At 38.4% G+C, this 17,987-nt stretch overlaps 1 protein-coding gene across 1 annotated transcript; it reads left to right on the plus strand.

The window, feature by feature from the left end:
- The first annotated feature begins 2,375 nt into the window (after nucleotides 1–2,375).
- On the plus strand, nucleotides 2,376–15,749 carry LEPROTL1 (leptin receptor overlapping transcript like 1). The gene is made up of 4 exons (XM_080662766.1): nucleotides 2,376–2,847; nucleotides 9,434–9,509; nucleotides 10,686–10,872; nucleotides 12,632–15,749. The coding sequence occupies exons 1-4, from the start codon at nucleotides 2,832–2,834 to the stop codon at nucleotides 12,746–12,748; spliced, it is 396 nt and encodes a 131-aa protein (XP_080518892.1). The 5' UTR covers nucleotides 2,376–2,831; the 3' UTR covers nucleotides 12,749–15,749.
- The last annotated feature ends 2,238 nt before the right edge of the window (nucleotides 15,750–17,987 follow it).

The raw sequence follows: 17,987 nt of genomic DNA on the forward strand, positions 1-17,987 counted from the left end.
TTAACAAAATTGTAGGGAGAATTAAATTAGATTCTCAATAAGCAATAGCTCTCTCTTACCCCTATCTCCATCTTTGTGAATTAACTTTGGAGGACAGCAAGCCATCTGAAAGAAAAGTTTTGCACCTATGAAAGATTATTATATAATATGTAGAGAACATTAGAACATTTAAAGGATAGACCATTACTGTTTAAGATTCACTTGGCAGACTGATGAAGAAAACTCCTGACATTCTGCCCTTTCAGACAATTATTTTCAAGCTTTAGTTTGCATAGGAAATCTTTAGGGTGCTTGTTAAAATTTCAGATTCTAGTCTAGGCTCTGCCCACAAAAGTTCTGATTCAGAATATCTGGAGTGGGACCCAGAAGTTTGCACTTTTAGGAAGCATCCCCAAGAATTATGTTGTACGTGGTCTTTGAAATACAACATTTGAACATATTGTTTTTAAGGTCTCAAGTAACTCTAGACAACATCTGTAGACCAGAAATAGTCCTTAGAGTCTCTGTGGATCTCATGCAAAAGTCAAAGGAACACAAATTCTTAGGATTCAGTGACTATGGAAGCAAATGACCCCCTAATCTAAAGAACAATCCCAGTTGCCCATAAAGGTCATCAAGGACAAATGTCTGTAATGCCCAACCCATTATATTCACAAGAGGAAACTAGGAAACTAGCATTTAACTCTGCCACCAGGGCTTTTGGAAGCTCCAAAAGGCTTCCTGAAATGTGACCTTTCTCCAAGGGCCAAGCTGTGAGCCTATGAGATGAGAACCTATCACTTTCCAATACACCACCACTGATGAGCTGTCTCTCTGCTATGTTCTCTCAAACATCCCTGCTTTCAAGGATGGAATACTGTGGAACAAAACAAAAGGTGTTAGTAGTTGAGTATTTAGGATGGAATAATTTACTTCTCTAGAAATTCTACCTACCCCTTTCAAGATGGTTGGTGAGCATATGTCGGCTTCAGTTTAGAAAACAAAGCTAGTGGTTCACAAATTGTCTAAACAGTAACATTTCCACAACATATGTTCAAGTGTGCCTTGTGGTTTTGCTACCACCATCCTTAAATGGAAACTTTTTTTTCATGGTACAGATGATGACAGAACTTTTTGTGCTAACTTGAATAGAAAAAAATTCTCCTCCACGAGACACCTTTAGGTTTATTTGGGGCATAAAGCCTCAAGAAGAGACCCGTTTTAAATTTTGTATTTTGAAAGTACTCAACCCTGAAAGTAGTGGAGGGAAGCAAAGTACCTTTAGTCCCCAGTAGCTCTCATTTTAAAGCATGTTGGAAACACCTCTTCTAACCATACACTCATCAAGGTCTCATATGCCAGTTTATCTTGGTCTGATGACTGAAAAGATTTAAATTCAAATCTTGCGTACGTCACTCACCTCCACTTGTATCTTTTTATTTTTTAAAAAAATATATTTTATTGATTTTTTACAGAGAGGGAGAGGGACAGAGTTAGAAACATCGATCAGCTGCCTCCTGCACACCCCCCCTGGGGATGTGCGCGCAACCAAGGTACATGCCCTTGACCGGAATCAAACCTGGAACCCTTTAGTCCCCAGCCTGACGCTCTATCCACTGAGCCAAACCGGCTAGGGCCACTTGCATCTTTTTAAAAACCTTCAAAAGATTCTCACTGCTGGGAGGAGGGGACGGAGCCTCCTTCTATAGGACCTTGCTGTATAACCATACTGCCCACCCCAAACCCCAGCAATCCCACTGATTTCTTTCTCTCTTCTCCAGCGGACCAAGCTCCAGGCTCCCAGTTTGCTGGCCAAGCTCATCACCTCCACCCCCTCCACAAACACAATCCCCTCCGAATGAATGCTTTTCCCTCTTCTCTAGTTACACACCTGTTCGTTCCTCCATTGTTCCTTCCTCTGGGAAATCTATTGACTGGTCTAAAGCGAAGGCTTTCCTAGGACTATTTACCCATCTTCCTAGCAAGTATCATTGTCGAAATTCCACACTTTTTTTGTGTCTGTCTCTCTCACTAAACTTTAAGCTTCTGGAGAGCAGAAACCATACCTAGTTTTGCTGACCTCAATCCCTAGCCCTGTTCCCAACATAGTAAATGTTCAATAAATTTCTACGATGACTTAAATAAATGTATTTGTACCTCTGCTGCTTTCTCTTTTCTAGCCCTGTTTGTCCAAACAAACAAAAAACAACAACACAGCGATTCTCACTGACTCCCAAGAGATCGCGTTTGTACTAAATCCACCTTTCACCGTGTCCCGCTGCTCCTGTCTCAGGACATGGGTCTCACAGAACCCTAGTTCTGTGTCGGAACCCAAGGAGCCAAGTACAGACTAGCCGTACTTCTCCTTTATTACAAGGCTGGGAGGAGAAATGGGTGCGCTTTGAAGATCGCAAATTCTCTCCCAAAGACATCACACCGCGCCTCCCAAACGTCGAGGCGAAGAAGAAAGAAGAAGAAGAAAGAAGAAAGGAGAAGAAGAAGGAACAAAGAAGGAACATCATTGCGGGGTCCCCGAGAGGAGCCTCGGTATGGGGCTTCCGTCACCCGAGGAGCAACGCGGGCCGGCGCCGGCACGCCCCGGAAACGGGCTGTGGGGAGAGCCTCCGAGGGCGGCGATCTGCAGAGGACCGGAGTCGGGAAGGAAGGGGTCGGCCTGCTAGTCCCCAGTACGCGCGCCCCCCGCGCCCCTGCGCGAGTGCGAGCCGCCGGCGGAAGTACTGCGTCGCGCACTTCCGGGTGTTGTCTGGTCGCCGCCGCCGCGCGTCTCTGGTCTCCCGGCCGCCGCCGCTGCCGCCGCCTCAGGTCCTGGAGCCAGGAGCGACGTCACCGCCATGGCTGGCATCAAAGGTGGGCCTGGGGCGCAGGGCCCAGGAGGGCTGGGTGGCCGCCCGCAGCGAGGGGGAGGGTGTCCCACACGGCCCCCGCACGCCACCGCCCCGGCCGCAGCGCGCGCCGCGGGGTCCCAGCGCCGGAGGCCGACCCCGAATCCCTGCCCCGCCTCCGCCCTCGCAGCTTCCCAGCCTCTGAGCGGAGGTGGGTGCGGCGACCTCCCAGATGGGACGGCCGGAGTCCCGGCTCCTCGGCCACCCCCCACTTTCAGCTCGTCTCCGCAGCCCCTCTCTCCCCACCCATCGCCCCCCGTACAAAGAATGAAGTGGTCTGCGGTCTGTTAAAAGTCCCGCAGCAACTCATTTTGCAGGAGTTTGCATCCCAGATAGAGGGGGGCAGAGTGTGGGTTTGAGGGGGCTGAGACCGCGAGAGATGCCAGTTACGGAAAATCAGTGTCATTTCCCACTTAAAGGCACAAGTGCGATCTTGGGGCGCTGAGCCGAACCCAGTCGCGCTGCAACGCCCCGGAAGGGTTAAGACGGCTCTTTCCCAAACCTCGGCGATCGCATCCTCTCAGGACCCGTGCTCAAAGCTCTCCACGCTCCTAACGCTGATGTATTCTGATTTGTGGTGTGTGTGCCGTAGGCTGGACCCTGTAGGCAACTCCGAAGTGTTCCTCTTCTCTGCCCTCTCCACACTTGCAGGTTGAGGCTTTTTCACATTTCAGAGTTTTTGTTTAGTTGGGTTTTTAAAAGATGAGATAGTTTAAACTTAGTGAAAAAATTAGTCGTTTGATCGTATCTTTTCTTTAGAAATAGGAAGGTTGCATTCTTCCCAACTGGTAGTTTTGTTCATGTGATTAGAAGCAGATACCATTAACAGCGTTTTCAACTTGACAATGAACGTCATTGCTTTCCTGACCTGCGGCTTTGTAAAAGGGGCAGCAAAGCAGGAAGTGAAGAACTTTGATAGCAGTGTTTTTTCTCTGTATTTTATTTCCTTTAAGGACAACTTTTGAGCTTCTTTCCCAGAGTCACTTTTTTTAAAAACTGTTTCTTGTTTATTTTTCATTTCTGAAAACATTTTGTTTCCCATATGAAACGTTGTCATCTGAGCAACTGACAGCCTTTATAATCTCCTTTTGAACCATAATAGACCCTTTTAAATGCTTGTGTGAAAGGCAGTTATAGTAGAATGCTGTGGTTTTCAGGGTGTAGCCAGGTTCCCTGTTCCTCCCCATTTCTTCAGTCTCATTAATGCAGGAGTCTCTTAAAATAACTGTAATTTCTCCCTGTAAGCCTAGGTAAATAAATATTAACTGGGTGAAAGTGTCTTCAATGGAATTGTACTTAACATTTTTTGTTTCAGTAAGATTTTCTGATTGTTATGATTATGACTATTTATCAAGATATTTTCTTCCGGTTGGCCTATTTTATTAAGGAGGAGTGTTGCTATAATTGGAATAATTTATTTCTTGAGCCACTTGCCTGTTGCTTTGTTATATATTGGCTTTTTCTGGTAACTGCTAGGTTAGGAAACTGGTCCCCTCTTCTATCCTAATTTCTTTGTATTCACAGAACCAGCACTCTGTCTCTAGATATAGTTTAGATAATTGGGCTGTTCTATCCATCACTACTGTGGAGGCTTTGGGAAGAGAAATCAGACTCATCTAAGATTGCTTCCAAATGTTGCATCACTCGACAGTATAAATTCTTGTCTTGTTGATGTCATCTAGGACAACCATTTATACACAAATGATGAAATTTGTATATAAATCAGCCTAGTTCCTGATTTCATAATACTGGAGAAACTTTAAAGGTTTTGGGAACACTTTTTAGCACTTTATTTAAACCCCATTGGCTTTTATCCAGTATGACTAGGAGGTGACATGTCACATAAAATTATTTTTTTATACCTGAATCATATCTTATTTTAGTTCCTTGATTTTTTTAAAGAAGTTGTCTCTCATTAAGTTTTTAAGAACTTACATTTTCTTTTTTTATAAGAACATAAATAATTGTTCTCTGTCACAGAACAGAGTTACCCTCAGAGACCAAGTCCTAAGGCTACTTGCCTCTTGGCCAAGATGACAGAAAACTGGTATGCTTTTGGAGAATTTTTCTGCCTGATTTATTTTTTTTTCTTTTCTTTTCAGTCTCCTCCCCCCTGTCAGAGGCCAGATCTTGCTTATATGCAGTTCTCCCTCCTCTTTCTCATTTGTTTTGATATGGGGAACAAGATAATCAAACATACAAAATTTTATGTCACAAGATATGGGTAACTGATCTTTTCACTTAATTTTGTTCTGGACACATGAATTGCTATTGAAAACATATATGCCTGGATGATTCTTTAAAATAAAAATGTTTTGCCCAGCCAGCATGTCTCCGTGGTTGAGCATTGACCTGTGATCCAAGAGGTCACAGTTTGATTCCTGGTCAGGGCACCATCCACAGTGTGGGGTGTGCAGGAGGCAGCCGATCAATGATTCTCTCATTGTCGATGTTTCTGTCTCTCCCTTTCCCTTCCTCTCTGACATCAATAAAAATATATTTTAAAAAAATAAAAAATAAATGTTTCATTCTGCCAAAATTCACACACAGTAATTGTATTACAAAATATGAATAAATAACCTCTGAATAAGATCCTAAGGGTCTGTTTATAAAAAATGTTAACTTTATGCCCTGGCTGATGTGGCTGAGTTGGTTGAGCATCAGCCTATGTACCAAAAGGTCACTGGTTTGATTCCCATTCAGGGTACATGCCTGGGTTGCAGCTAGATCCCCAGTAGGGGGTGTGCAGGAGGCAACCCATCAATGTTTCTCTCTCCCTTCCTCTCAAAAATCAATAAAAACATATTTTTAAAAAAGAATATTAGCTTTAGTGTATGGGTTTTGTGACATATATTTTGTCTCTTTAGTGACCTTTGTTTCCTACAGGATTCTAAGCTATATATATTTCTGGGTAAATGGGCTTCTGAATGAATAAGGTGTTCCTGTATAGTATTTATAGTGGTGAACTTAGCTATTTGGCAACTACATTAAAAAAAAGCAGAGATGGTTTTTTACTTCCTCAGCATATCTTATGACAAATATCTCTAGTGTTCAGAGAATTATTTGCATTTCAGATCTAGTACAGCTCTCATAGGAGAAAGTACTGACTCTCAGATGTAATCACTGTATTTAGACAGCTAGTAGAAGGCTGATAGGAGATAGGACCCAGCATCTCCTGATTTTCAGTTAAGGGCTGTTATCTATCTACCCTACTACATCAGGCACACTATCTTCCCCTTCCCTCCCCATCCTCCTCTTTCCTACCGGTCCCCCCACCCCCCAACTCCACTCTACTCCTGCTCTTTCACCCCCATCTGCCCCCCTCTCTTTCTCCCATCCACCCCTTTCATTCCTTTCATTAATTCTACCGATATTATCATTTAAGTGTTAAGCACTGTGGCATGAGCATCAACAACAGAAAAACGTTTTCTCTTGTGGAGCCAACAGTTTAAAAGGAAAGACAAATACAAATCAATGTAAATCACAGTTGTGATAACTGTGTAAGACAAGCATGTCAAACTCTCAACCCACGGGCCGCATGCGGCCCACAACGAATATTTTTGCAGCCCAGCCAATAAAATGGTATGTAAGAAACGTTTTAATAAAAATTTTGTAACTTAATTTTTACAATATCCTGTTATACATAATTATTAATAACGAACTACAATGTTCGCTAATGACTGATTACTAGAATCGTGTTGCATTCATTTCCCTTCTGTGCAGGCGCATTACTTCTCTCCACTAATACTAGCAGCGAATATTTTAGCAGCTGATTGCCACCTTATTAGTCTTGTACTGACTTGTTTGGTGTGCGCAACAGGAAATATTTCACTTTCGGAGGACAAGAAAAATAGGTTTATTTGCATTGCACTTACTAATTTGTGCAGTTATTCAGTATCTGGTGAGTTAATGTTCAAGAAAAAATATTAATTTTCATTAAAATGTTATATTATTTTATGTTAACGATTACTCATTTACTTCAGCCCTTTGTATTCAGCATGTCTCTATCGCAGTAAACCTACTTTTTTATGAAAATTGAAGCTTTTGGGTTTTTTTTGCAGCCCACATAAATTTAAACCTTGTTTATTTGGCCCGTGTTAGCCTTTGAGTTTGACATGCTTGGTGTAAGGAGAGCCTCTGCACGTGCATGTCCCTCTGCAGAGTCCCCCAGATATCCACAGGGTCCAGTTTCTCATTTCATATAGGTGTCTACTCAGGTGTCACCTCATCAAAGATGCCTTCCCATGCCTCTGTGTCTAGAATAGCACTCCCTCCCCTTACCCTATCTGATTTTTTTTCATGGCACTTGACATTTATTTGCTGACTTTTTAATTTTTTTAAATATATTTTTATTGATTTCAGAGAGGAGGGAGAGAGAGATAGAAACATCAAGGGTGAGAGAGAATCATTGATTGGCTGCCTCCTGCAGGCCCCACCCTGGGGATTGAGCCGCAACCTCGGCATGTGCCCTGACCAGGTTCATAGGTTGTGACCCCCTGGATCATAGGTTGGCACCCAACCAGTGATGGCTGGCTGACTCTTTAAATATCATTTATTCTCCTGCTAGAATGTAAGCTTCGTGAGAGTAAGAGCTTTGAATTTTTTTTTTTTTAATGATTTTAGAGAGGAAGGCAGGGAGATTCTGAGAGAGAGAGAAACATGGATCAGCTGCCTTCTGCACATGCCATAGATTCTACCACCTTTTGGTGTACTGACATTGCTCCAACCGACCGAGCCACACTGGCCAGGACAAGAGCTTTGATTTTTTTCATTGCTTTATCTTCAGAATCAAGAACAGTGTGTGACATACATTAGGTGCTCAATAGCTATTTCTTGAATGAATGAATGAATGAATGAATGAATGAATATAATAGGATGTTTGGAAAAAATTTACTGAGGAAGAAATAATTGAGCTGAGATCTGAAGGAAGAGTAGAAATTAACTTGGAGGAAAGAAGGAGTAGGAGGACAAGAATGCAAGCTCCCTGAGTGTGAAAGGGCCGTATCTCATTTATTAACATATCCCCAGCGCCTGTTACATACTTGGTGCTCAGTAAATATTTTTTGAGTGAAATGAATGAATAAAGCTCTGTCTGAGGTAGAAGAGACAACACGTGTAACGAACACATAGATGAGGGAACCTGCTGATTCCCAGAAAAGGGGAGAGGGCCAGTGTCACTGGAGTGCAGAGGGCAAGGATGAGTAGCCTATTGCGACTGATAATGTGTCAGGGGAAGTAACAGGGCAGATTATGAAGACCTATATTTAACTGAACAAAGCAGATGGTAAATTCAGTATTTCCCTAATCATTTACATTGTATTCCCTTGTACTAATAAACTTCCTCATTTGCTGTAAAATTAAAATGCAAATTTTTCTTTCAGTAACTGAAAATAATATGACATTAAGGACTAAGTAAATGTATTCAGGGTTGATACGACCTACATCAATGATGAAAACTAAATGTGCCAGGCTACCACGTCAGTGGGATTCCTTGATTTTGCTCACTTTAATTCAGAGAAGTATATCAGTAGTACTTGGCAACATTTAATCCCTTTATAATTAATTTTGGTTTGTATATGTTAGATTTTTGTCTTGACAACTTTTTTAGGCTTTCTACAAATCTTTGGGATTTTAACTACATCGCTAAAAAAAGACATGTTATTTTTTTAGGCACATAGTTGCAGAAATGCTGGTTATATAGGACTGGAAATAAATTGATCATTTATTTATTTGCTTAATTCTAGGCCAGTGGTCTGCAAACTGCGGCTCGCGAGCCACATGCGGCTCTTTGGCCCCTTGAGTGTGGCTCTTCCACAAAAAACCACGTGCGGGCGCGCACGTACAGTGTGATTGAAACTTCGTGGCCCATGCGCAGAAGTCGGTTTTCGGCTCTCAAAAGAAATTTCAATCGTTGTAATGTTGATATTTGGCTCTCTTGACTAATGAGTTTGCTGACCACTGTTCTAGGCCATTGATTAACTATGCCTATTCAAGAAAGTTGTTTCTATTCACTGATATATGTGAAAACCCTTTATAAAATACAATGCTTTGTATAAGTATGTGTGTATAACTTGAGAAACTATCTTTTCAGTTTTGTGTACATTTGTAATGTATAAGAAGCAAAACCTGAGCCAGACAGATTTTCCCAAAGGAGGACAAGTCCAGTAAAGCTGACAGTGCGGAGTTTCTCCACATAATTGCTTTTCAGAACTATAGTGATCTGTGGAGTAAATATAATACTGATGTCTGGAGGAGCATTGATCTTGTAGATTGAGAACAGAATCAGGGAATTCAGTGGTGTGCTAGCAAAAGGTCAGGGCTTTGAAAATCAATATTGCTTCATTTTGCCTTGAAGATGCTACAGAAGACTTATTGTGTGACTAGGTAACTTACACTTTGAAAGGTAACTTACTTTCAGTACATTTGGTTTTGTGTGTATTGTTTTGCTTTTTACTTCTGGGATTACAAGTAATGTTCAGATTGCTAATAATAATAATAATATTGATTTAGTTTAATTACTATTTCTACTTGACTTTTTATTTACTTTGCAGCTTTGATTAGTTTGTCCTTTGGAGGAGCAATTGGGCTGATGTTTTTGATGCTTGGATGTGCCCTTCCAATATACAAGTATGTAAAATGTTTGTGGGGTTTTTTTGCATATATAAGAATAACATTTTTCTGCTTTTAAAGCTCAAAAAAATTTTTTTACTGCTGTAGAAGTAATCCTGAGAAACCATCTTAAAAAGAATGAGGAAGCGCTGTAATTGCTAATATGTAAAGTTCAAGATATATTGTTAAATGGAAAAGTGCAGTGATTCATTCATAATTTTAAAGTTTTTATCAAATAGAAATATGGAAGGGTCCACAAGAAGCTTAATAGGAGAGTAGGAAGGAAAAAGCAGAGGAGGTGTGGGCAACTTTGAGTTTTCTCTTTTTGTGCTTTTGTATTGTTTGAGTTTTTTTCTTAAGCATATGTTCATTTGTAATTTTTTTCTATTCTCAAAAATATCTAGGAAGAGATTTTTAGTAAAAACATAGATAAATCTTTGCTTAGTATAAGCCTGTATGAATGAATCTTCACTCTGATGTCTATTTTAGTTTAACCTTGTATTTTAAAATAATTATGGACTATCAGAATTTGTAAAAATAGTACAGAGCAGCGCCTGGTACCCTTCACACAGTTTCCCCTTAGTGATACTGTCTCACATAACTATAATTTTATTATTATAACCAGAAAATGACAATACAGTAGCTGAACTACAGACTAAAAACCATCTATCTTTATTGTAATAAATTCTATATTCTGGCTTAAAGTTTTCAATATTACTTTCAGTTCATTTTCTCTACTTTGATTTTTTATATTTGGGTAGTTCCTAGTGACCTAAGAAAAGTTTGGAGGTGTTCCAGCTCTATGCTAAGGCAGGATATCATTGAAGTCAAGGGCATGACTTTTGAATTTAAAAATCACTGTGATAACATTCCCATTTTCCGTATGCCTCTTTATTTATAACGTAAAATAAAATATAGTTTAAATTTTAGGCCTTGATTCCAACTGTTTTAATTTATAAAGCATTTTCTTTTAATATAAGAAATATTTTACTAATTGTATCATAATTAACATTGGGAATACTATGATTCTGAATGTTCCTCTTTTTGGTGTTCAGGTTATAGCTTATGTTTAAGTTGTATCATGTTTTGTACATTGTAATACTCCTTTGGTCCTTATTTTTAAAAAGCATGTTTTATGTGTTGAAAATGACATAAATAGCAAAACTACATTAACTTATTTTTTTCTTTTTCTAGCCAATACTGGCCCCTCTTTGTTCTGTTTTTTTACATCCTTTCACCTATTCCATACTGCATAGCAAGAAGACTAGTGGATGAAACAGATGCTATGAGTAACGCTTGTAAGGAACTTGCCATATTTCTTACAACAGGCATCGTTGTCTCAGCTTTCGGACTCCCTATTGTATTTGCCAGAGCACACCTAGTAAGTGAACACATTCTTCACTAATGTAAAGTTTTTTTCAGGAAAAACTTTTTGTTAAAATGACATGAAAAAGTGATGAGACAAGGGAGCCTCTAAGATAGAGATTTAGAAACGTACTTTTGTTGTTAACTGATAAAAATGATATTGGAGAGCATGGCTCAGGTGTGCAGCATGGTTGGCTTACCGGTACTTTGCTGTCAGAATTGGGCACAAAAGCTAATCAACCAGGTGCTGAACAACCACAGACCTGTGCTGTACAGCTCGAAACAGGGAAGACCCAAGGAAATCTTGTATTCTTTGCAGGTGGGGGCGTACGAAAGAGAAGGCTGGGTTACGTATACTCAGTTCTTCCTCCCAAACTCCCCCCAGTCATAGGTTCCCTCTTTCCATCTCTGGGGAAGTAGAGAAGACAGAAAAGATGGGGACTGGCCACCCTTCCATACTGCTCCTGCCCCTCTAAAGGAATGTACATGCGTATGTTTTCACCTCTGATACTGTCAATATAATCTGCTCTCTATATATTGGGGTTTTTTTGTTGGTTTTTGTTTTTTAATCTACTCTCTAGATCAGGGGTGGGCAAACTTTTTGACTCGAGGGCCACAATGGGTTCTTAAACTGGACCGGAGGGCCGGAACAAAAGCATGGATGGAGTGTTTGTGTGAATTAATATAAATTCAAAGTAAACATCATTACATAAAAGGGTACGGTCTTTTTTTTTTTTTTAATTTCAATAGTTTTATTCATTTCAAACATTTTAACAAGAAGAATGTAAACACTAATTATTCTAATTTGAAACTTCAAAAAATGGAGGAATCATAGCACAATAACATACCTTATATTGAAGATGGCAAAGGCAAAATAAAATTGCCTAACAAAGGAAAGGTGCAAAAGCCTTTCAAATTAAACTTAAATATAATAAAATAATTTAAAACTAAAACAAATAGAAAAGAACAAAATGTGTAAACAGTAAATTAAACATTTTCTTTAGTGCAACTTCCAAATTATGCCCGGGACATAGATGTAGATGGCAATGTAGACTGGGTTGAAAGGTTTTTGGTCTTTAAAACATCAACTTCAGTGGGAACAGTGTTGTTGGTCTCCTTTTTAGCTAATGCTCTGATACTGTACTCTCCAGGGGCGTGTCTCCCTACATCACCACGATAACGTGTCTACGCATTCCCAGGGTGATGTCGGGGGACGCGTCCGCGGGCATTACAAGGAGCCTCTGGAAGATTGAGAGGTTGTTCTTTCTACTGAATGGGCGGATATAAATCCGCCCACTCAGAAGAAGGAGCTGCGGCCGTGTTTCCGACGTTGCCATGTTAACACTGCTGCTGGTGAAGGAGCGGAGGGGAGAGCAAGAGAACCCTCCGCTCTTTTGGCTCCGCGGGCCGGATAGAACAGCCGAACGGGCCGGATTCGGCCCGTGGGCCGTAGTTTGCCCACGGCTGCTCTAGATAAAATTTTAGATTCACTAAAGAAGAGTTGGAGCAAATTTCTTTATAAACAGAAAATTGTAGAATTCTGTGCTGCCTCCTCATAGCCCAGAAGGCAACAAGCTTTGTTTTGAATAGTGAATCATCTTTCCATGACTTCCTTTTTAAAGGAACTAGAGATAAATACAAACAGTAAAATAGAGGTACTATTAAGTGTTCAGTAGTGTTTTACATCATGATTGGTACATAACTAAAGCCTTGCTTTGCTTTTCATTTTGTTTTCATATGTCTATTAACTGAATGTTTATATCTTATTTCCATAGATTGCGTGGGGAGCTTGTGCACTTGTTCTCACAGGAAACACAGTCATCTTTGCAACTATACTGGGCTTTTTCTTGGTCTTTGGAAGCAATGACGACTTCAGCTGGCAGCAGTGGTGAAAGAAATTACTGAACTATTGTCAAGTGGACTTCTTGTCATTTGTTGGCCATCCATGCACACAGGAGATGGGGCAGCAATGCTGAGTGGTATAGCAAGCCTGTTGGGGTGTTCTAGGTACTTCCTTCTCCCTTTTATTGTAAGCATACTATTTTCACAGAGACTTGCTAAAGGATTAAAAGGATTTTCTCTTTTGGAAAAAAAGCTTGACTGATTTCACACTTATCTATAGTATGCTTTCTGTGGTGTCCTGCTGAATTTAAATATTTATGTGCTTCTCTTGTTCAATTTTTTTTTTTTTTATCAATATGCAGTGTTAAAAAATTTTTTAAATGTAATAACCATTCACATTGGTTAGGAATTAGATTTCTGCAGGATATTACTGGGCTAAAGTATATCTTTTAAAATTATTTAACCTTCATTATTACAAAAAGTTATAAAAGTAAGTTTCAATCAGTCAGGATGACATCACTCCCAATTTTATGCAAACATTCGGACTGTTGGCATACCTTATAGACTATATACTCAGTGCAAATATAGCTGCATTTATACCTCAGAATGGCCAAGCATTAATGCCCGTGCTGGTTTTGCCAGTAAGCAGATGTTTTGTGAATTGAAAATTATTTTATGGAATTGCTACAAAGGAGTGCTTTTCTTCTCAATTGTTTGAAGAATTTTTTTGTTAAACTTTAAGGTAAGGGTGTAAAAACAGATTTTTGAGATAAGGTTTTTATTTATGTTTATGATAGTTAAAGAGTTGCATTGTGGAAGGAAATGATGTTGAAATTTCATTTTTTGAGTCCTATTTCTATTTATAAGGGAAATTTTTGATCTTTTATCAGCCTTTCATATTTTACCATAGGTAAAATGGACATTTGTGGAACTACTACTGATAAGAAAAAGATGTTTGCATCATATATACAGAAAACCTCTCCTTGCTCCCTCCTTTTAACTTATTTTATACAGTGAATATAGTAAGTAAAATAACTTCAAATATAGTTTAATAACACTTTAAATCAGAGGTGTTTAACTCACCTGGAAAGTAATTGCTATGCCATACATTCAGAGTGCCCCTTGCCCCACAAGGCCTTGGCATGATTAACAATTGACTTGTTAATCCTGCAGATAATTCATGCATTAACAATTTAAGATTTAGACAATGGTAATTGTAGTTCTTATTCTCTAATGTTATATGTAATTTAAAACTATTTAAGACAAGTTTCCTGTATACCTCTCAATTGTTTTCATTTTTATTCCATCACAATAGAGCTGCTGTTTCCTTTTAAATGGCATTTATTGTGTGAATTAATGCAAAGTAGCCAAATCCAGCTTCAGACACAAACCCAACCTGAAAATTCCCAGTAACCAGGCATGATCAGATTGTAGTGGTTATTTGCAGCTTACAATTATCAGTACTTTTTTCAGAAGCTTGTTATGAAAATGTTTAAATTGGTCTGACAGTATTTTGTTAAGGACATTTGTTTGTATGTTTATTCAGTATACTTCCATAAAAAATTGTCTTGCCTTCAGACAAAACTGAGTAATCATGACATCTATCTTTTGTTATTTTATCAAGTTTTCAAAAAAAAAAAGGGAACAAATTTTAGGTTTGGTCATCTTTTTACTAAAGATACCTAAAGGCCATAGGTTTATAAAGCTGCACCCAAGTTGTTACTTTTAGCTGTGAGATGGGAAGCAGAATGAAATATCTGCATGTGGTTGTCCCATTTACACATTAGGCTGAAGATGGCTTGCAGTGTTAGAGTACTGTAGTCTTAAAGAGGAAGGTACAGGTTCACATGAATTAGCTGGTGAAACCGTTGGGAACTCAGTGCCTGTAATCTCGATTTTTTTGGCAGGAAGTGCATTCTTTAGTCATTCCCCATTTTCTGTTCTAGAATGTCAGCACAGTGCACTGCAACTGTTTCAGTCACTTGGCCATAGACTCCTTTTCTAACAGCTGCATATTCTTTCTGTATACTGATTGCATTGGCGGCATTGTGTCTTTGATCTTGCACACTAGCTTGACATAGTGCTGTCTCTGATTTCTAAGCTAGTTACTTGAGGTATGAATTTTCCATAGAATATGCACTGATACTTCATTGCCATTCTTCTATGGAAAGAAAACTTTTGATGATGAAACAATAAAGATTTTAAATATCTTTTTTAGTTTGTGGGTGTTTTTGAAATGAAAATGTGTACTACACACTTCAGTTTCTAAAGTGCATTATCCATTTTAATACTGTGATTGAAAGCAAGAATGACATTAGTTATAACATTAGACTTTCAGAAGTTTCACTTCAAAATTAAATTGAAATCATAGTAATAAATATTACAATGAAGCCCTATGACTTTGAGCTTTAGTAATAGGATTGGTAATCTGGGCAGTAGAATTTTTACCCAACCTTTTAAAAAAACAGCAATACAAGGTTTTGTTGACATGAAAAGATTACTGATAATCTAAAGTCAAGGTGGTACTTGGCCTTAAATTTTCAGGATGCTTTTATGACTGCATGTTTTAATATCTCTATTACCACTTATTAGAGTATTTTGTTTTTAGTAAACATTTCAAACAGTTAAAAGTAAAAAATTAATCCATGTAGTACAATTCGAACAGAGAAAAGTACTCTCTTTTATCAAAATTGAATTTTGTCCCAACTTACCCTAATTATAGTCTCTTTATATACTTTATAAAATTCAGATTATAAGTTCTTAGTGTCTGATATGATTTGGGAGATATTGTCAGAATAATCCAGATTTCTAGAGTAACTCTAGAATATTTATATAAAATTTGACTAGATTTTATAAGTCTCATATAACTTTTAGTTAATGCATCAAATATAAAAAGCAGCCATACAGCATTACTGTTAGTGATAAGTGTGTGTTTTAGATCTCAGAATGCTTTGTGACGTATAAAATTGGTGGGACATGCACATTCATATTTCTTTCATATAATCATGTATTGCCCTTTCTCTCAGTAAAGACCAGGAAGCTCTTATTCTGTTACAAACCTCCTAATTTTCTGTCATTCCAAGGAAAGAACTATCATTTGCTAATTGGAAACCTGAACAAAAGCAAAAGATGTTCATCGTCTGCCAGCAGTGGTGTGCAGGCTTTGGCAGAAGTGAGTTTTTTCAGGGGTGGACAAGATTCTGCATTCCACTGCTTTTAACCAGATGTAGGAGATTTGTGACTTTGGCAGTGCCTTCCTGACCTTGGGGTGGTAGAGGAAACTTTCTGACCTCAGGGTTACAGATATGGGGCCCTTCTAGTGGAGACCTCCCCCAAGCACTGCAATGATTTTTGTTGTTGTTGTTCTTATCTTTAAAAATCAACTTTAGGTGCCGAGACAATTCAGTGGGGGGGAAAATAGTATTTTCAACAAATGGTGCTAACACAACCGGATATTCACATGCAAAAGATTGAAATTGAAACCTTACCTTACACTGTATTCAAAAATTAACTCAAAATGAATCATAGACCTAAATGTACAAACTAAACTATGAAAATCTGAGATTTACATAAGTATAAATCTTCATGACCTTGGATTAGGCAATGGTTTCTTAGATATGACAAGCAACAAGCAGCCAAAGGAAAAATATATAAATTGTGCTTCATCAAAAATGTAAGCTTTTTGTGCTTCAAAGGACACTATCAAGAAAGTGAAAAGACAACCTACAGATAGAAGGTATTTTCAAGTTATATATCATAAGGATTACATATCCAAAATATATAAATAGCTCAACAGTGGAAAGACAACCTGATTAAGAAATGGGAAACATCCAAATAGCCATTTATCCAAAGAAGATATAAATGCCAGTAAGCACATGAGAAGATGCTCAACATTATTAGTCATTAAGGAAATCCAAAGGCAAACCACAAAGAAATACCATTTCACATCCCCTAGGCTGGCTAGAATGAAAATGATAATAAGTTGGCGAGGATGCAGAAAAATTGGAACCTTCATACATTATTTAGGATTTAAAATGACTTAGCTGTTGTGTAAAACATTTTGCAGTTCCTCAAAAAGTTAAACATAGCCTAGCTGGTTTGGCTCAATGGATAGAGCGTCAGCCTGTGGACCAAAGGGTCCTGGGTTCGATTCTGGTCAGGGACATGTGCCTTGGTTGCAGGCTCCTCCCTGGCCTTGGCCCTGGTTGGGGCTCGTGCAGGAGATAACCAATCGATGTGTTTCTCTCTCAACAACGTTTCTCTCTGTCTTTCCCTCTCTCTTCCACTCTCCCTAAAAAAGCAATGGAAAAATATCCCTGGGTGAGGATTAACAAAAAAAAGTAAAAAATTTAAAAAAAAAAAAAACACGTTAAACATATTTACCATATGATCCAGCAATTTCACTCCTAGACATATACCCAATAGAACGGAAAATACCTACACAAAAGCTTATACATTAGTTATTTATAATAGCTAAAAAGTGAAGTATGTTCTTTTGTGAAGTGTGTATTCAAATTTTTGCACATTTTCATTATATGGCCTCACTGAGTTGTAAAGTCCTGTGTCAGATTATATGTATTATGTTATTTTACTCACATTCTAAGGTTTGTATTTTGCTTTCATAATGTCTTTTAAAAAGCAGAAGTGTTTTTTTTTCTTTTGATAAGTCAGTTACCAATTTTTTTCTTTTAAAAGTTGTTACTGCTTTTTCTGAGTTTTAAGCATTCTTTGACTACCTCTAAAGTCATGAAGATTTTTCTTCTGTTTCCTTCTAAAAGTTTTATAGACTTACCTCTTATAGTAAGGCCTGTGATTCATTTCAAGATATATTTGTGTGTGGTATGAAATAAGAGTTGAGGCTCCTTTTTTTCTCCACATAAATTTTCACTTCCATCACTTTATTGTTAAGACTATCCTTATCCCTTTCAAGCACTTCGGCACTTTTGTAAAAAATTAACCATGTAAGTGTGAATCTACTGATGCTTTTTTAGTAAGCCTGCCTACTCTTCAATTTTTCCAAAATTGTTTATCTGTGCTAAGTTCTTAGTACGTTCATATAAACTTTAGAATTAGCTTGTCAATTTCTGTTTTTAAAAAGCCTCTGGGATTTTTATTGGGATTACATTGAATCTATCGATCAAATTGGAGGAGAATTAAAATCTTAAGTTAACTATTGCTGCATAACAAACCACCCCCAAACCTATTGGCTTAAATCAACCATCAATTATATAGCGCACAAATCTGCAATTTGGGCAGGGCTTAACAGTGAAGGTTCATTTCTGCTCCATG

Source organism: Plecotus auritus (genome assembly GCF_963455305.1).
Source record: "Plecotus auritus genome assembly, chromosome: 3".
Classification (NCBI taxonomy): Eukaryota; Metazoa; Chordata; class Mammalia; order Chiroptera; family Vespertilionidae; genus Plecotus; species Plecotus auritus.

Bases quoted from the DNA above. Each gene is read 5' to 3' on its own strand.
- LEPROTL1 (XM_080662766.1), top strand. The intron at 9,510-10,685 runs GTATGTAAAATG...TTCTTTTTCTAG, and splicing joins TGTGCCCTTCCAATATACAA to CCAATACTGGCCCCTCTTTG. The intron at 10,873-12,631 runs GTAAGTGAACAC...TTATTTCCATAG, and splicing joins TATTTGCCAGAGCACACCTA to ATTGCGTGGGGAGCTTGTGC.